This window comes from Pantherophis guttatus, chromosome 9 (assembly GCF_059756535.1).
Source record: "Pantherophis guttatus breed Tessera chromosome 9, ASM5975653v1, whole genome shotgun sequence".
Classification (NCBI taxonomy): domain Eukaryota; kingdom Metazoa; phylum Chordata; class Lepidosauria; order Squamata; family Colubridae; genus Pantherophis; species Pantherophis guttatus.
The window spans coordinates 17854824-17875518 of NC_142071.1; the positions used below are offsets into that span (position 1 = coordinate 17854824).

Genomic DNA, 20695 nt, shown 5'->3' on the forward strand with positions numbered 1-20695 from the left:
TACAACAGCACTGGAAAAAATGACTTATGACTGTTTTTCATGCTTATAACTGTTGCAGCATTCCCACTGTCACGTGATCAGAATTTGGATGCTTGGCAACTGATTCATATTTATGACGGCGGCAGTATCCTGGGATCACGCGATCCCCTTTTGTGATGCTCTTACAAGCAAAGTCAGATGGGAAGCCAGATTAATAACTGCAGTAATTCACTTAACAACGGTGGCAAGGAAGGTCATAAAATGGAGTAAAATTCACTTAAGAAATGTTTCACTTCACCACAGAAATTTTGGGCTTAGTTGTGGATGTAAGTACTGTAATTCTCCTACAGCCATATTTTTCAGATTAAAGTATTCCAAGTTTGATTCATATCCCCCCTCCGCCCAAAGAAAGCAGAGCAATGGCAGGGGAAACAGCAAGAGGTCTACAGTGCAACTCCTGCTGATTTACCACACTACTCTAGTATAATAAAGCATCCCTTGAAACAGGACTTCTGTCTGTAACGGCACCCACCGCTATGCACTGTATGCTAGATTTGCTCCTGCTAAGATAGTTTCTGCAGCTGCATTTTACATTCCTATTAAGATATTTGAGCTGAAATGGAGAAACGGGGGGGGGGGGAACACACACGTCCTATGAAGATAAAATTCTAAAATCTCATAAATTTTTCCCCGCCCAACCAAATGGCCTGTGACATTCAAGTTGTGGCCACAGCCAAAAAGCAAAACAAATAACGACCTCACTCAAACCAAATTCTTGGTAATAAAATCCAGATTGATCAGAATGAATTGGAAACCTAAAACTCCATTTCATCCTTCCCCAAAGCTGGAAGGAATCCTCCCAAAACATGTGTCCAAATTCAAAACAGCAGAGACCTTCTCCCTTACTAAAAAAAAAAAAACCAAACAAAAAAAAAAACCCCAAACCCCCACCACTCACAATCCTCACCATTCAAAGCTTTGGGCTTTACTTTAGCTCACATCTCCTATTTGGAGAAATCTCTTCTATTTTTACCCAACCCAGAATTGCTGTTTCTAAAGGATCTTTTTGCTGGGAACAACACACCCACAATTGTTTTCCCTTCCCAGCCCCGGGAGAGCAGATTCCCAAAGGCTCCTGCTGCATCCCTTTTCTGAAGAGCATCCTCAAGCCTCCTCTAGCGGCCAGATTTCTGTCTGGGGGGGGAGGGGGCTCTTAGTGCGGATTTTGACTTCCTGCTGAAAAGGCTGCTGAGATCATTCAGTAGGAGAGAAGCAAATCAAGAACATCCACCGACAGTTACAAGGCAGGCTCTAGCCTAGAAACAAGCAGCAGCTTCTCAACTCATTGGGATGAGCTGGATGACCCCACAAATCGGGGGAGGCCCGAAAGGTCAGCCTCCCTCCCGCTGACTGCCTCGCCTCTGCAACTAGCTTCTCCCAGGCAACCCCCCACCCCTCGTCCCCACCCCACGGGTCCTTTTTTCATCCCTCTCCGGCCCATCTGTTCCCTTCAGGAAACCGAGAACGCAGAGGAGCCCCTGGCTGAGCTGAGCCTGGGCGGACTCCGCAGACGCGGGCCTGGTGCTTGACTGAGGGTGAAAGGCCACGGGGAGGGGGGGCTCAGCAGCTGCCCCCAGAACCTCCCCCGTCCCCACAGAATCGGGACCCTTCTTTCACGCCGCCCGCTTCTGCCACCAAGCCACCAAAACGGATTGCCCAGATCCGCAGCCCGCACCGCCGCCTTCGCGCTGGAGACCAACTGTAGAAGGCATTGCCTGCCTGCCTGCCTGCCACCCGCAGGACATTTAGACACGTGTTAGTTGTCAAGCTGGAGCCTAGCGAGCCGTTGGTGGTGGACTGGCTCTGGGGAGGGTGTGGGGACATCTCGCCAAGAAAGCTTCCCTGGGTGCGTGGATCGGGGTTGAACGGGCTCCCTGGCTGCGCCCAAGCCGGCCGAGGCGAAGGTGGAACGGAGGGAGCGACCGGGGTAAAGAGAGGACGCTCCCCGCTGCATATCCACGAGATAGGATCGCCTTTTGTTGCCTGCGCTGCTCCTGAGAAAGCGCTACGACCTTTGCCACGCGGGGTAGAGCCTGCGAGGTGGTCGACTGACCCCCCCCCCGTCCCATTTGCCCAGCCCTGAACAGACCCCGCGTGGTTCGCCAAGGACTTCGCTCTGTTCCCACGCGATCCCCGAGAGCCACCAAACTCCCGAACTCTCCTCCCCGGGCTCAGTGGCTCCCCTCAAAAGGTGCCTCGCCAGGCTCCCCACTCCGCGCCCCGGGCGCTGCGCTTCCCCGTCCATTTCAGTCCCTGCGCCCCGCGGCTCTTTTGGGAGGGAAGGTGGGAGAGGGCGAGAGAAGCGGGGTCGACGGCGCCTCTTACCTGCCGCGGGTGCCACCAGGACCGGCCAGAGGCACAGCAAGCTCCGAACCCAGAGCGGGAGCCTCCGCCGCATGGCTCAGCTCCGCCAGGGACGCATCCGGCAGAGGGAAAGCGGGCTCCCCTCTCGCGCAGCGGGGCGGCGGCTGGGCTGGGCTGCCTCGGGGTCCGGCCTCCCAGAGCCCAGGGGCGGCCACGGGAGCCAGAGGGCGGCGGGGCTCGCTCGGCTTCCAGCAGGGAGGAGAGCCAAGCTTCCCGGAGCCGCGCTCGCTCAACTCAGCGCCAGCGCGCCTTCATCTCCGACGCTCCAGCGGAGGGGCCAAGCGGCTCGCCTCGGAGCTGCTGGGGCTGGGAAGCCGCCTCCGACGCGGAATTTGCTCCAACTCAGCCGCCCCGGCCCATTGTCAGCCGGCTGGTCCCTTCCCTCCCCTCCCCTCTCCTCCTCTCTCGAGCTTAAAGAGACACCGACTTGCCTCGGCTGGAGGCCGGGCACGGGGAGGAGTTGGCGCCAGCCCGGGGTGGGGGCTGCGAGCGGCCGGGCGGGTGTGCGGGGGGGTGGGTGGGAGGTAAAAGGCTGGATGGGTTTGGCTGCCAAACCGCGGCGGCGCGCTTGGGGTTCTGCCCTCTCTCCCCACGGGTGGGCAGCGGCAGGAGTTCCCACCGAGGAACTTCGCCGGGCAACTCTCGGTTCGGACACGAGGGGCGACTGGAAGCCGGCATCCTCCGGTTCCTATTATAACACCGGAGGAGAGTAAGTAACCCTGGAAGGGTGTCGAACTCTCTGGGCATCTTCCACGCAAACTGGGACACTGTCGCGTTTGAGAGCCTTGCAGCGGCTCACCTGTGTGGAAGTCAGCGGACTATCTCTCACGCATACACACATTGGCACCTCTGGCCCATCAGCCACCGGCCGTCCCTCGAATTGGACGTGCGGTGGAAGGGAATTAACAGAGAAGAGGGAATGGCTGGCGTAGACTGCCCAGCACGACAGAGATCCTGAGGCAAACAGGACGCTATGTTTGAAAAATGCCACATTGAGGATCTCCGGATCTCTTGACAAGACACACGGAATTCAACAGGCATGGGAGGAATCCACTTTCTTTTTCATGCAGTTGATAACAGACCTCAGACCTTGAAGAGGATCGGGAGGAGGTGTTGCCCTCCTGAAGAAGGATCACCAATCAGATGCTCACCATCTCCAGAGACCTCACTATGCCTATAGAACCCGGCTGAGATACAGCACTCAAGTTAGGGGTGTAGGTTATTGTCATCCCATAATCTTTTGTGAAGGCAAGGAGAGGTACTGATCAACTTTTGGAGAAGGGTGGATGTTTCACTTCTAAAGTAGAGACAACAAGAACTTGAGTTGTTGGAATCCACTCTTGCTCAGAGGCAGGACAGATTTAAAGAAGTGCTACATGGGCTGATATCTTTCCAACCATTAAATCTCCTCTTCCCAACCAAGGACACTCCCTTGTATATAAACAGAGAACAAATCTCACTCCCTTCTAGCACTGATGATGTTACCTAGTTGGGTATTGAATTGTTTGCAAGAAAACAACCAAGCTCAGAGACCACATTAAATCTCCCTTTGATATCCTGCAGAAAAATATCTCTGATCCAGAACTGGGAGATGCCTCTGCCTGACTACTCTTGTAAGACAGTCCAGAATTGAACTAGAAGACTTGAAAGTCATGTTGTCATGCAGCTTCAGGCATTCCTCATACAAAACAATATAGCTTGCTTTTTCACTTGGCTGTAGCTGTAGCAATCAAAGTTCACACACACACACACACACACACACACACACCTGTTTTCACTTCTCTTAGGGGAATATTTACTTTATTGCTTTCTGAACCTATAGAAATAATGAGGAATATCTTAGTGCAACAGTGACCTGCACCAGAGATGCATAACTTGTACATTTAGTCTAATTCCAAAAATCTTCCATTAGGGATCCCCACCGTGTATGTGTTTGTGTGCGCACATGTGTTTTAAAAAAAAGTGATACCCACAATCACTGCAGTGCACACAATTTAACCCCTGCCTCTTATTTTTACATATCTCCCACATGCATTTTCTTACATCCATGAGTCCAGAAAACTAACCAAGAACAACCTCTTCTTCCCCCAAGTAGGTGTATCCTCACCCAGGTTTCAGGGCTCCCCTTGTGGCTGCTTTTAGCCCTTCCCACTCTCCATACTGGCATCCTTCCAGAATAAGCATTGGCCTTTTTTAAAAAAAAACATTTTGTGCTTTTTTTAAAAAAAATGAAAACTAGAGCAAAGCTGCTCATTTGCTGGTTGAGGAAAAGCTAGTGAAATAGCTGGTGCATCATCATCTGCGAACTTCTGTCACAGCTCATTAATGGCAAGTCTAGGACCCCACGCCCTTCACCACCTAGGTAATTAAAAAGCCATCACAGCTGCCTTCTCCCTCGTCACACTTGGCATTTGCATATCAATAAACAAGACCCCCTTTTAACATAATAAATGTGCCAATGCCATGCCATGGACGTACACAAATTAAACATGTGCACCCGTGCTCACCTACCCCCTTAAAGCTAGACTGCCAGACCAGAACACTAGGGGAAAATGGAAAGAGCGCAAAATCGCGAGGGAGGGGGGAATCACACAAGATTAAAGTGTCTGCTTGATTTGAAAGAAGTCTCTCCTATTAGTATTTCCTATCAAGGCATCCCAGATGCTCATCAGAAGCCAGGTAAGCGTAACTTGGTAGCTAATTTTGCACCATTGTCCTAAACTGAAAGCAGAGGAAGCTCTGAGGAATGTAAAACGGTGAGTTTTTTTGTTATTTGTTCTCTGTCACCTGCAATAATCTGAGAAACATCTGTAAAATGAATGCAAAACCAAACTAAACCAAACCGAAAATGCCTGTCTGTCAATTGAATTGACTTGATTGGGTGTGCAAACAGAAGGGAGTAACTGGTGCTTATTAGTAGATTGACAATGCTATGCTAGAAACGCGCCAATATGCCTTTCACCAATGTAATCAGAGGGGTGATCCATTACATGTTTATAGTGTACTCAAGTAGGTGTGTATAAGCATGCACACCTTCCTGGGTACCAGTACCATTGAAGTGTTTTATCTGAAAAGAAAAAGGTAAAGGTAAAGTTTCCCTTGTCCAGTTGGGCAGGAGCTGAGGCAGGAATGGGAGCTCACCCCATTGCGCGGTGCTCAGGTTTCAAACCTGGACTGTCAGCTTTCCAACTGACAAGCTCAGCATCTTTAACTGCTGAGCCCTCGCATCCCCATTTAAAAAGAACATGCATAAAAATGCACTGGTGACCTTTTAAAAGGAAGGAAATCCATCCTGAACTAAGTGGGACTTATCTGGGAGCAAATGCATAGAGAACTAGGCTGCGCATCCATCAACAAGCAGTGTTGTCTTTCATACTTCTCTAAACGAAGAGTAAATCATTCATGCTTTCCCATTCATCAGTTGAAGGAAAAGTCATATGATTAGTAGAATTGACAACTTGCTGAGCTAGACCACTCCTAAGAGGGCAATTGCATTTTCGAATATAAACATCTCACTGTTTATTAGGGAATCACGAAAGTGGCTCATTTTAACAAGTCTCCTAGTTTTCTGGGTACATCAAAGAGTAGATATCTATAGCTAGATATCTGTAAATGATTCAGAAATGCAGTTCCCTTCCTTGAGTTCCCCAAAATGACACAATCTGTCACATGGCTCGGGTCCTTTTTGATGAGTTTGTTAGGGAGGCTTTGATTTACATCAGGGATGTCCAACCTTGGCAATCATTTCGATCCATAAATCAGAGTTGTCCACCCTTGGCAACATTAAGACTTGTAGACTTCAACGCCCAGCATGGCTCGCTGGGGAATTCTAGGAGATGAAGTCCACAAGTCTTAAAGTTGCCAAGGATGGACAACCCTGATTTATGGATATATTTATTTGATTCATATGGTTATCCACCAGCATGCAATTCTGAGCAACAAGCAACAAATTAAAACAACAATAAAAACATTAACCAGAACCCAAAACTGCCTGCAAGTGGAACTGTCCATATGTTCTCATCAATAACCCCTCCCAAATGGGCTAACTTAACTTTACAACCCAATGACCAGATGAAAAGCCCATTTGTGATGCCTTATGGAAGGATTGTGGTCATCCAAATTTCAGGTACTCTTTTCCACAGGCCAGATCTAAGGACAGTTTTTGGCTCCCATCAGAAAACACTGTTTAATTGAGGACGTCCAGAGCATGCTAATCCTACCAGGTCTTGTGGGAGAAGCAAAAATAATGGCAGATATGAGTTCTGTAGATATGTTGAACATCAGTACTCTCAACTATTAGAGGCAAAGGGAGCATTGGCTGAGAGTAATAGGATCTGTAGTCCATTTCAATGCAAAGAATTCTCCTTTCCATTTCAGCTTCGTTCTCTTCTAACTGTAACCTTACCAAAATCAGATCAGCATTGGCGCTGATAGCATCTTTCAAAACAGAAAGAAGGGGTCAGGATACACTTGATTGATCCTTTTTAAACCAATGCTATCACTTTTTAAACATGTCACCACCTCTTAATGACCTTTCACCCCCTGGGAGAGGCTCAGCGGGCTTGGCCTTTTCTTCTGCAAACTGACCCATCCATCTTTCATGCATCTTTTTATAACAGGGTCTAGCATGGACTTAGATTGCCACCCGCTGATAAATACTAATCAGATGGCTTTACAGTCTCTGCAAGGGTGAGAAGGAGAACTATTTCTGCACAACCTCTTCCCCGCTTGCCATTCCAGTTCCAAATGAAGCAGAAGAGTGATAGCTGTGCATCAGGGAACAGAATAACTGTGAATGAAAAGTGGTGAAGGCAAAATCTGTTGCAATGCCCACAGCGTGGAATATTTGTCAGATGAAGAAATTAGACTGGTCCTTCACCCATTTGTCTAATTCAGCCACTGAGTCACAAGCCAAGAGGTCCTCCAGCAAGAAATTTTTCTTTTTCCTCTGGAACTGACTAAAATAGATCAAGACGGAAATGGTCTTTTTCACAGTGCAAGGTTCTCTCAGCAGAAAGCTTTTGGCCAAACAATTATAAAGTATCCAGACAATTGGAAGGGGGAAAAAATCCTCATACAGAATTAATGTTCAACAGCTAAACTGGAAAAGTGATAAAAATGCAAATTTGTTACTAAATTAATCCATAGCACCAGCCTCAATTTGGAAGGAGGGATGATTTCAGCATTAAAATCTAGGCGCCTCACTTCTTCAAGTCTCTGAAGGAATGAAAATCAGATACTTCTTGTTCATAAGAAACAGGAACAACAAGAAAATTGAAGTTATTCCCATCATTATCTTGCAACTGACCTTGGGTAAGGAATCCACCAAGATTATTTTGCAAATGGAGAAGAAAAGGTAAGCTCATTTCTATCAGTAGCTCTGCTACCTTGTCTAAAAGTTGAACACCCTCTAAATTAGAGCTGAGCTGAATTTCCCAGAAAGCATTTTTCTACTTTCTGCGATTTTGTCTTTTTTACCTGACACACCTTTCCAAATAAAAGGAATCTTCCAGAACGTGTTACATACAATGCATTCCCATCTCAGGGACAATGTTGCATTGGTAAAGGATGAAAAAAAAAATACTTCCTGGGTTTTCAGAATCATCGGGGTAACGGAGATTGAAATATGGATGGAGCAATTCAAAGATTCTCCATGTAACAATCCAGGCGGCACCTCCCCCAAGGCCATCATGGATTGACATGATTCTGCAGAGCTCATCTGATGGGCTCACCCTGCATTCTACAGCAACACTTACTTTTTAAAAAGTAATATATTTGACAAGTATTTGCAAGCCATTGGCACATGTGTCATATAGACACCAGTGGAGACAGAGAGTTTCTCCACCCCTATGTGGAAAGGAGGGGCTTACCCTGAGTATAAAACCCCCTCCAACCTTTTCCACCTTGCTCTCTCTCTCTCTCTCTCTCTCTCTCCATCTCTCTCTTTTCATGTTTGTTCCTCATGAGACTTGATCTCTGTTGTACATAGTTAATATGATTTATCATATGAATAAATATGTTTACATCAGTTTATGTTTACATGTTTACATTTATTTATGCATCTGCCTCTGAACTCTTGGGTGTTTCTACGATCCCAATTCCACAATATTTTAATCAGAAGAGGGAGACTTAGGTGCCTACATGATTACAGACATTATTTACATGAAAAACAGTATAGATCTGTTTAAAAAAATGGGGGAGGAGGGAGAATCTATTTCTAAATTCCACTCAGGAGAAACTTCTCTGCCCACGAATAAGATAGAATAACAAAATAATAGAGTTGGAAGGGACCTTGGAGGTCTTCTAATCCAACCTCCTGCTCAAGCAGGAGACCCTATACTGCTCCAGACATGGAGAATGTTTAGAAGTCCTTTCTGACATCGTAAATGGCACTACCTCTTAAAGGAGCACGTTTTCTATCCCTTCTCCAGTAGCAATAGCAATAGCACTTAGACTTATAGATGGCTTCATGGTGCTTTACCGCACTAAGTAGTTTACAGAGTCAACCTCTTGCCTCCAACAATCTGGGTCCTCATTTTACCCACCTTGGGAGCATGGAAGGCTGAGTCAACCTTGAGCCGGTGAGGATTGAATTCCTAGCAGTGAGCTGAATTAGCCTGCAATACTGCATTCTAGGATGGGATGCACTGGCTCAGTGGTTAAGACGCTGAGCTTGTCGATCGAAAGGTCGGCAGTTCAGCAGTTCAAATCCCTAGTGCCGCATAATAGGGTGAGCTCCCATTACTTGTCCCAGCTTCTGCCAACCTAGCAGTTCGAAAGCACCTAGAAAAAAAGGGACCACCTTTGGTGGGAAGGTAATAGCATTCTGTGCGCCTTTGGCATTTAGTCATGCCAGCCACATGACCATGGAGATGTCTTCGGACAGTGCTGGCTTTTCGGCTTTGAAACAGAGATGAGCACCACCCCCTAGAGTTGGGAATGACTAGCACAGACGTGCGAGGGGAACCTTTACATTACTGCATTCTAACCACTGCACCACCATAGCTCCTGATGCCCACTTGATCATCTGGAGAGAATGGGAGGTCAGAAGTGCTATTCAGCAGGTTCTGACCAGTTCTGGAGAACTGGTAGCGGAAATTTTGAGTAGTTCGGAGAACCGGTAAATACCACCTCTGACTGGCCCTGCTCTCATCTATTCTCTGCCTCCTGAGTCCCAGCTGATCGGGAGGAAATGGGGATTTTGCAGTATCCTTCCCCTTCGCCCACCAAGCCACGCCCACCAAGCCATGCCACACCCACCAAGCCACAACCCACAGGACCGGAAGTAAAAAAAATTGAATCCCACCACTGATGGGAGGTGCAGTTCAATAAAATCAGAAGACATCAAGTTGAGTAAGACTTACATGATGCCCAATTCCTCTTTCTACATGTCAGAGAATTACATTGGAGGATCCCAAATATTGCTATATGTAATGAGAAATATTTTCCTTTCTCCCACACCTCTCATTCCTTATGTAAGAGGGATAGCTGGCAACAATTTCCTCCTTTTCCAGGAATATATAGGAAGCAGAGCCAAAAATGAACCCCTTGTGGTCCAGGGGTTGAAACACGAAGCTTTTAGCTGGAGAAGAAATGGCAGACAAACTGGAGTCCAATGAAGATGCTAGACTCAATCCTAATATCTCGAGCATTGCAAATCCAGGATGGAACCTGGCCATTGAGCTACATTCAACAAAGGATAAATCTGTTTATGTTAATGCAGATAAAATGACCTAAACTGCCCCCTGCTGTTGAAGTTTATTTTCTTTCCTCTTGCCATAAAAGTGAAGCAAAACCCAGTATTCAAAAGAAACATAATATGAGTTGCGTTCCAGGAAGAATGTTACTTAACCAGATGTCCTTCCTCAAGGGCTATATAGTTCTTCTTAATCTCTCTAGCTGTTATTGGAATCACGCTGTGTTATGGGAAGATTTGCCATTATCTTCCTGCTTCGGGACAGCAAGGCACCATAATTTTTTGCTGCTGTTACATCTCTACGGAGATGGAATCACAGCAAGACACCTTATGCCAGGTCAAATTAAGTACAGATATCCATTTCGTTTGGTAGAGTCTGCACTGACTAATGGTTGCATCCCAGGACCTCAGGAGAATATTTTTCAGTCAGCTTGCTCAAAATTCTAGCTTGCTCCTGTTAATACAATATCTTCCAGCCTTAGCCATTTTAAAATGGGTGGACTTCAACTTCCAGAATGCCTGGCTGGGCAATTCTGGGTGTTGAAGTCCACAGGTTTTAAATTTGCCAAGGTTGGATATCCCTGCTCTAGAGGGAGTTTTCCTCCAACAGCACATCAGAAAACCACTCTCCCCACCCTCAAAAAGGGTCTGAGAGTTTGTGCTCTTGTGAGGAGCAAATGAAACTTACCGATTTCACCCCTCCCACCAGCAGAAGGATTTCTCATCCAGGTGAGTTTTCTACATTCTGAACATACACGCTGCCTTTTTATCCCAGCTCTTTCAAACTCTTTTGATTCTGCATATTTTGGTGTTTTTCAAGCCAATTAAAGACACTTGTGAGAACAAGCAACGAGTGATTTCTGAATTCCTCACTTAGCCGTCTTGGGAAATTTCCGCTTCATCACTCATCATCAGTCAGCGGAGTCTGGAGACGGTCCCATCTATAATTTCCTCCCTAGATCCTAGTTCTATGTGCCCAATGGTTTTGCGTCATCTTCATAATGAAACTATATCTCTGCCTTAGCTCATTTCATTGAAACAGCACCCAGTTTTGCGACTTCTCTGCTGCCTCAGTCAGTATAAATCCAGCCATCAATTTTTGACATTCTAATTATGGGGCTCTAAACATTTATGCTTAGTAGATCATCATCCCATCTCTGAGCTTCACTTTTTCAGATCTTTTTGCCATTTTGTAGGGAAATGGAGGTACATTAATATCTCTTTTCATGTAAACTCTTCCCCTCCCTTTTTTCTTTTCTTTCTTTCTTTCTTTCTTTCTTTTTGAAAAAGAAATTGCTGCAGCATGATGTCACTACTTGGCTTCTTGGAGAGGATAGGAAACTTCTCAATTCAGCTCCACCTGAATTTAATTTAAAGCTTTCTCTGCATGAGCCAAATAACATAGGTCCAATTCAGGCAACACCTCCAAAAGATTGTACTCAAGCTACAATCACTGGAAGGTTTTGCTGCTTCCAACGATTCCCTGGCTATTCATAAAGGACCACACTTCAGTTTTCCCACACACCTGCAAATGCTGTGGAGGTGATGTGTTTTATCTGGGAGCGAATCCATAAAGGCCGATGCACTGCTGTGAGAGCTTTTGAACTAAGAAGGAGCTGCATGAATTTCTTTATGAAGAACTGAATACGGCATTTTTCTCAAAATGTATGGGGAGCAGTGATGTGGTTAGAAGTGAAGAATGAACATGAGGTTCTTAGAATCACATAGGTATAAAAGACACCTTGAAATGTTGCTACAGTTCTAGGTCAAGATGTTTTTCCATGGCAAGATTGACAGTGCTTGATGGAATTAACCTACTTAATTAATCAATAAACCCAAATGAAAGAAAGCACATTGTCATTTAATGTTGTGTGAATCCAGTCTATGTGAACCAGTCAATGCCATTTGTTGGATTTGGACTTGGCACTAGCAGTAGCACTTAGAATTATATACCACAGTGCTTTACATACCACAGTGCTTTACAGCAGGGGTCCCCAAACTCTGGACTGAAACCAGTCCATGGCCCATTGTAAACTGCACTGCACAAGCAGCGGACAAGCATGCAAAATTTTATTTCTGCATGTGTGGGATTAGATTGCACACAGGCAACTATCCTCTCTCCTCCCACTGCCACCAATCCACAGACTCAAAAAGGTTGGGGACCGTTGCTGTTCTGACCCAGCCTTAGCAGAAGCGAGAAACAGACTCTTTGTCATGAAAAATCCCTTTATTTACCTCTTGTGAATTAATTGCATTCACCCACTGAAAAGCCCAGGCAATAGTCCTTCAAGGAGTTAACTGCAGTAACAGACCTTATCAGTTCCTTGTGATAATTGCAAGGCTGTGAGCTCCCAGCCAAAAGGCTGCAAATTAAGTTCTGGAAAGCAGTTTTTGTGGCATGAAGCACCACGAGCAAAATCTTCAGAAATATGAACTGTTGTCTCCTACGAAAACCACTCCCCTTTCCTCCTATTTATTCCCTAGCCAGGGAGGGGCCATTCAGCGTCCACATGTGCTTTGCTTCCCGAGTCAATTCCTTGTGTTCTGTTGCTCACCTCTTCTAACTGCTCTGTGCATATATGCATCTGGAACAGGCCCCAGCTGTTCTTCCTCCTCACTCATATCAGCCTCCAAATGCAGCTGCCTCTCCAGTGGCTGGTTCTATCTCTGTGTCTGATGCAGTGCATCCATCAGAGCCTTCTCCAGACTCCAGCACTGGCCCAAGTTCCTCCCCAACCTCCACATCATCGGAGTCTGCCACCAGCTCTGCTGGCAGCTGGCGGGCCACACCAGTTGCTTTACAGAACTCTCTAGGCAGTTTACAGAGTCAGCATATTCCCCCAACAATCTGAGTCCTCACTTTACCAACTTCAGAAGGATGGAAGGCTGAGTCGACCTTGAGCCAGTCAGGATCAAACTTCTGGCAGTGGGCAGAGTTAGCCTGCAATACTGCACATTCTAATCATTGCGCCACCATGAACTTAATGCATAAGTAACCACTGTAATTTAAAGAATCATTAAAAGAAACAGTAGCTTAGCATGAGGTGCAGAGGGAGCTGTGGCAGGCTGGATTTCAGGCGCTGCTAACACCAACAATAAATATACAACTTTAAAGGTTCCTCCTAGCTCTCTGGAACTGACGCGCTGTTTCCAAATCTACAAGTTGGACTCAGACAGAAAATGCTAAACCTGCTCTACTTTCATTGCTTCTAGCCCGTTGGGCAAAACCATCCAATTGCCACAGAGTCACAGAAACATAAACAAACCATGACTTAGCACCACTTGAGACTCCAGCCAAACAAGCCTGCAAATGAAAAACAACCCAATGAAGTGACTCTTCCTGCTGTGTTTCTCTACCTTGCTTTCTTACTCCGCACCACTTGGACTGCCTCCATTGCAGCTGGCCCTTCAGAACTCAAGATGACACGCCTGATGATCTAGGAAAGAGGGGGAGGTAATACATCTCTAATTATAGGAGAGGCATCCAGAGATCTTTCCAGATTCTTCCTTAATTGAGTCTTTTAGAGGGAAACTGTCAAATGCAACATATTTTCCTTTGATTGCCATTGTCTCCCAATAGACTGGAGATGTACCATCTCTCTCTGCTGTTTCTGTTACCCCCATTTGACAAGAGACTTCCATATCCCTATTCTTACTTCAGAAAGCTGAGCCAACACTTCTTGGCCTTCCTCACTCTTTCACTGGGCGAGGACACCAAGGTCAGACCCAAGGAAAGGTATGTGTGAATCAATTAGCTGTCTGGTTTTTCAGGGAAGAAAACAAGGATACCTACCATTTTTATATGATTCATAAAGCCATAGTCTGGTATGGTTTTATAAAAGGATTAAGTTCAACCCACTGCTACCAGTGAGTAAGCACCAAGGATTTGTGTAGAATTAGACAAGAGTTGATGGTTTAGTGCAGGGGTCGGCAACCTTAAACACTCAAAGAGCCACAAAGGTCATAACCAGAAGCCCCCATTCAATTCTGGAGCCGACCGGAAGTCAGGTTCTCACATCATAGTCTCCTCCTAGCGTGGTGTCCTCTACCTGTCCTAACCGAAAACCCTACCAATTGTGGAGCTGACCAGCAACAGGGAGCTGCAGAAGAGGGATGAAAGAGCCACATGCGGCTCCAGAGTCACAGGTTGCTGACCCCTGGTTTAGTGGGTTTCCCTTCCAAGCTTCTTTGGATTACAAAATTTGACTGTGTGTTGAATTTATATTTATCAACAAAGAAATAAAGGGAGACTAGTATAGATCTATTTCAAGCTATTTAGCTCTCAGCAGATAAAATGTAAAGTTTCCCCTCGCACATATATGCTAGTCGTTCCCAACTCTAGGGGGCAGTGCTCATCTCCGTTTCAAAGTCAAAGAGCCAGTGCTGTCCGAAGACGTCTCTGTGGTCCTGTGGCCAGCATGACTAAACACCAAAGGCGCATGGAACGCTGTTACCTTCCCACCAAAGGTGGTCCCTATTTTTCTACTTGCATTTTTTACGTGCTTTCGAACTGCTAGGTTGGCAGAAGCTGAGACAAGTAATGGGAGCTCACCCATTACGGCACTAGGAATTCGAACCGCTGAACTGCCAACCTTTTGATCGACAAGCTTAGCGTCTTAGCCACTGAACCACTGCATCCCTATTTCTCATCAGCTAGCCATACCAAAATATGGTATGGCTAAAGAGAGCTAAATAGCTTGAAATAGATCTATATTAGTTTCCTTTTATTTCTTTGTTGGTAAATATAAATTCAACACAAAAATAGTTTGTCGCAAAAGCGATTCCTTGAGAAGGCTCCTGGATTGGGACTGAAAGGCGAAAACAGAAGCAGTATGCTCCGTCCCACATTTGGGTAGATGAGGTTGCCCTGATAGACCACTCTCACCGGGGAAAAAAACACTTAATATTTGACTCTATATATCTACATAACAATATTCAGGAGAGGGGAAAATGAAAAACAGTGATAATCTACTGCAGTGACATCCAGCACAGCAAAATCAGAGGTTCCTTGTCCTGGAAAAGGATTGAGATATTAAATACGCAAAAAGTACTAACTAATGTCAGACAGAGATTTCTTTCTCTATTTCAGCAGACCTCTAAAAAGACATCATTCTTTGATCCTGAAACAGCTTGCAGTCCAGAGAAATGGCCCACCACCCACCCTGGCTTCAGCCCAAAGTGGTTTAAAGATCATGCCAAAGGAAATAAGAAACTATAGATTGCTGTGACTTTTTCTTTTCTACCGAAATTTTTTTTTTTTACTTTTAGGTAGTCCTTGACTTACGACAGTTGAGCCCAAAATTTCTGTTGCTAAGTGAGACATTTGTAAACAGAGTTTTGCCCCATTTTACCACCTTTCTGGTACAGTTGCTAAGTGAATCACTGCAATGGTTAAGTTAGTAACACAGATGTTAAGTGAATCTGGCTATTCCATTGACTCTGCTTGTCAGAAGATTGCAAAAAGGGATCACGTGACCCCGGGAATCTTGGCAAAGTCAGTCGCCAAGCATCCGAATTTTGACTTCGTGACCATGGGGATGCTGTAACAACGGTCGTAAGTGTGAAAAACGGTCATAAGTCACTTTTTCAATGCTGTTGTAACTTTGAATGGTCACTAAATGAACTGATGTAAACAGAGGACTACCTCCTGTATTTATTCCTGGCAATGCCAATTGACTGCTTAGTGCTAAACATCTCTTTTAGGTAGGTTTTAAATCCAACATGATTTATAACTGCAGAGTCAAATTAGATTCTAATAGTCAAATAAATACCATTAAAAGCATCCATCTTCCAAGCTTATATTTATCTTGCTTATGTCTACAATCAATATCACTCTCCAAGATGCTTAAGAAGCCACAATGAAAATGTCAATCTGCTCAATTAAAAGCAAAATAGTAAGTTCCAATAAGAGATAATCTATGTAGCTCTGTGTTAAAATCTTGGGGGTTTCGCATTCTCCAAGCTTCCATACAGATGTTACATTACCAAACTAGGTAACCTCAGTGCACAAGGAAATGGAATTGGCCAGCTGTTTATAGACAGTAAATTTGCCTGGCAATCTTGGTTGAGCTGTGGTTTCTTCTTTGATGATCCCTGGATTAGGGTTGTTTCTTCTCTAGTACCAGTCCTTGATTTACAACAGTTCATTTAGTGACCATTCAAACTTACAACAGCATTGAAAAAAAGTGCCTTATGACCATTTTTCACATTTACAATCTTTGCAGCATCCCCATGATCATGTGATCAGAAGTCAGATGCTTGGCAACTGACTCATATTTATGACCATCGCTGTGTCCCAAGGTCATGCAATCGCCTTTTGCGACCTTCTGACAAGCAAAATCAATGGGGAAGTTAGATTCACTTAATAACCAGGTTGCTAACAACTGCAGTGATTCACTTAACTGTGGCAAAAAGGTCATAAAATGGGTCAAAACTCACTTAACAAATGTCTCACTTAAGAATGGAAAGTTTAGGCTCAATTATGGTGGTAAGTCAAGAACTACCTATAGTTTACCCAGTACAGTTTCTTGCTCATTTGGATGCTGTGTAGAAGGGAGAATATGATCTGGCCTATTTGTTTCCTTCTTTGAAAGTTTGGTTGTATCTTTTAAATGATATATACTATAGATGGTATTTATTTTTATGTATCGATTAATGGCTGATTTATCTGAAAGCCAATCTTCCAATAATTGCCTAACATTTTTGGATTTGGCTTGGTCTAGAACCGTGATGGCGAACCTATGGCACGAGTGCCACAGGTGCACATGGAGCCATATCAGTGGGCACACGAGCATTGCCCTAGCTCAGCTCCAACATGCATGTGTACACCAGCCAGCTGATTTTGGGGCCTTTTGGGCCCACCGGAAATCAGGAAACGGGCAGTTTCTGGCCTCCGGGGAAGTGGGGAAGGCTGTTTTTGTCCTCCCCAGGCTCCTAAAAAGCCTCTGGAGCCTGGGGAGGGCAAAAAAACAGGCCTACTGGGCCTACCGTGCCATCATGTGCCAAAAGCGGGGGGGAGCACAAGGGGGTCCCGTGTGCATGCACAGGGGGTGGGCACATTGAATTATGGGTGTTGGCACACGTGCGCTCGACCCCCTGCACTCCCCCCCACCTTTGGCACATGATGGCAAAAAGGTTAGCCATCACTGGTCTAGAATATCAACCCTTTCCCAGTTGAAATTGTGGTTGAATTTGGCCATGTGATGAGAGATTAAGAAACAGAGACATCTAAACTCATTGATAAATTCAATCACATATGTGCCACAATTTCATATTGACCCTAGCAACTGACACCCAACTAAAAAGCAAACAGCACTAGAAAATAATCAGGGGGCAAACAAGACCTAATCAAGGAACTATTAATGAAGAAACCAGACTCCAACCAAGACTGCCAAGGCAAGCTACTATATGCATACACAACAGTAACTGCAACCTCTAATGCAGAGGTGTCCAAACTTGGCAGCTTTAGGACCTGTGGACTCCAACTCTCAAAGTTCCCCAGCCTTTGAGAGTTGAAGTCCACAAGTCTTAAAGTTGTTAAGGTTGGACATTCTTATTCTAATGCATACATAGATGGTGTTACTTAGCTTGCCGTGGTAACAAAATATCTGTAGGAAAACAACTACGTTCAGAAAACATCAAGGACTCCCAAATAGAAAAACTGCAAAGCTGTTTCTTTGATTAGCATGGTTTTACCTATTCAGTTACTGTTGTTCTTTGCCTACCTAACAAAGTATCTTTATAAAGAAGAGGGGAATGCTAAATTTCACAGCAGCTCATGCGCTGACAAGCAGCTGCTTAACTGAACAGCCACGTCATGTTCTATCCAGAAGAGAGAGCAATCTGGACCCACATCTTTCTTTTTAAATCCCAGTCATTTCATGCAAAAGTTTCATCCATTCCCAAGCACAATCTTCTCCCCTGCTAGTAAACCCCACCAAATTTTTAATACGAACTGCATCCACCTTCCTCCTCATTTAATAGATTCTCAGAACTGGGGGAAACAGAACTTATTATGAAAGAATTGGAGTGCTTGTGTTTTTAGCTTCCGAGTTCCTGGTAATTGACTGCTGTTTGCAGACTGACAATCCTCAGATCAAAATTTCAAAATCTTTGCTGAGGCTGCTAGGCAATCCATCACACAAAAAAAGGATTTCAGATGCAGCTCCTGAGAGTTTAATTTAATCTCCAATTATTCTGGAAGAGAGGTTTGTGTTTGCTGAGTTGTAACCTGTTTCCCTTAGATGCTGGAACCCTTGGTTGACTGACTTCTCCTGGTTAAACAATTAAAATGGCTTGCATTTCCCAGCTTTCACAGCTTTCCATGGAGTAAGGACCAAAATGCACATAAACATGGGCAAAATTTTAGTGGACACTGAAAATTCTTATCAAATTATTATGGAATAAATGGGGTGTGGTTTCCTATGTTCCGGGAGAACAAGGAGGATATAAATTTAACAGATAAAATAAATTCCGCATCACAATGTATAGAATAATTCTAACAGCCCATGAAATGTACTTAGATATCTATCGTGTGATTTAATTGTTGATCTGCTTTTCTAAAAGAAAAAGATGAAAGAAAAGGAAAATATGGATGTAAGGAAAAATCCCCTGCTTAAATATCCCGAGAGAATTAACCTTGCAAAAACTTAGCATTGCAAATAGTGACTGAACACCAGAGATGTTCATCGAATTGGCTTATCTTGTGGTTTTCTCTATATGTGTGTTCACATACATGAACACATTTCTGAAACAAATATTCTGTTTAGCCCTGGGTTTTTCTCAGATTGCACTTTTTTCGGTTCCTGTTCAAAGATTTATTTCTTATGTAGCTAGAAGGCTTAAACATTACTTTGGAAAATATGAAATCTGAGATGATGTGAAATAACATCACCCAGTAAATATTAAGAAAAAGAAAAAAAATGGAAAAAGAAGAAAAAATGCATTATTTGAGACTTGCAAATACAATGTGCAGGAATTGGCAGCAGCGGCCGCTTGAAACAGATCCAAGAGCTGAAAGATTTGGCAAATATTCTTTGTAGAGCTTTCCGAAATTACTTCTAAAAGATTAAAATAAAACCAAAAACAGTAAGGTTTTTCTCCCCTATGATAGACAAGCACCAATATGGAGAATAAAAGTTGAACATCCATCTGCTGAAGGATCTCCTAGATCTTCTGAAATTTTTGGAATTCTTATGAAGATGATCCGGAAAGACACTTTTATTCTTAAGGAAAAGTAAAATTCAGTAAAGGTAATTCCTTGATTTAGGGGCGTGATGACTCAGTGGTACTGAGCTTATCAGCTGGAGAGCTGACAGCTTGGGTTTGAGACCAAAGCATCGCACAATGGGGTGAGCACCTGTTACTGGCCCCAGCTCCTGCCAACCTAGCAGTTCAAAAGCATGCAAATGTGAGTAGATAAATAAGTACCACTTCAGTAGGAAGGTACCAGCATTCTGTGCATCTTGGGTGAATAGCCATGCTGACCACATGTCTATGGAAATTGTTTTTGGACAAAGCTGGCTCCCTCGGCAAAGAAACGGAGATGAGCATTGTGTCCTAGAGTCAGACACAAGTGACAGGGAAACCTTTACCTTTAGTCCTTGAGTTATGACTTAGTGACTGTTCCAAGTTATGACTGGCCCCCAAAAAAGGTAACTATGACCCAGTTTCCACATTCCAACAAGCACACACAACACACATAGAGACAGACCATGGTCATGTGATTACATTTTTGGTGCTCAGCAATTGACCCACAATTTATGTTTTTTGCAGAAATCAGCATTTACTTCTAGTTTCTAGCAAATGCATATTGCAGACAATGGGTTTGTTTAACAACCTCAGATTAGTTTAACTGCTGCAAAAATGTCGTAAAATCAGATTGGTCCGTAATGACCTGCTTAATGACCAACATGATTTACCACCATAATTCCAGGCTCCATTATGGTTGTAAGCCAAGTATTTCATATTAGTTATGTTTTATGTGTGTTAAGCGAGTACAGGCTCTTGCTATATAAATATAAAACACACTGCCTGGCCCCATGGGATCTAGTTTAAATAGAGACAGAGAATGCAAGACTAAAACCAACACAAAAAGTTTGATTTGGAAGCTCATGAAATTAATTCCCACCTGGCAAATAATTCTAGTCTCATTGAAACATGGCAGTGAGAATGACATAGAAATACATGTAGAAATACATTTTCAGTCTAAATGATGTGAAATTTCTATAGTGCAGGAATCAATGGGGCTTGCGTCCAAGAAAATACACATATAAGAAACCCAGCATTTTTACAGTCTGCAAAAATATTTGGCTCAATACAGAATGGCTTCTGTTCTTTAATATATTTATTAAAATTTAAAAAAAAAGAATCCTTTATCAGAACATTTCCCCAAAAGACTTTTCCTAAGCTACCTCATAATTTTTGGACTTCTGGTTTCTTCTTTGATTTTAACTTTTCTATTTGAGATGTAGCCAGCTGGCCTTGGAGCCAAATTCTTTGCTAAACATTTTGCTTTCCATATTTCTTTTTAATGTGTCTCCAGTTCACCATAGACTTGGAGTCCAAGATTTGTGTATTCTCCATAGAGATGGTTGT

General features: G+C 44.2%; 1 protein-coding gene across 6 annotated transcripts in view; it reads right to left on the reverse strand.

The window, feature by feature from the left end:
• The window catches only part of ROBO3 (roundabout guidance receptor 3), a 311028-nt gene that overhangs the window by 214354 nt on the left and 75979 nt on the right, over positions 1-20695 (reverse strand). For 4 of the 6 annotated variants that reach the window (XM_087875621.1, XM_034421887.3, XM_034421888.3 and 1 more), the window contains exon 1: positions 2365-3066. The exons of the other annotated variants lie outside the window; for them this stretch is intronic. In XM_087875621.1, coding sequence (XP_087731747.1) covers positions 2365-2437 — 73 coding nt within the window. In that variant the 5' untranslated portion in view covers positions 2438-3066. Of the gene's footprint in view, positions 1-2364; positions 3067-20695 lie in introns of those variants that run through there. 6 annotated transcript variants of the gene reach the window in all.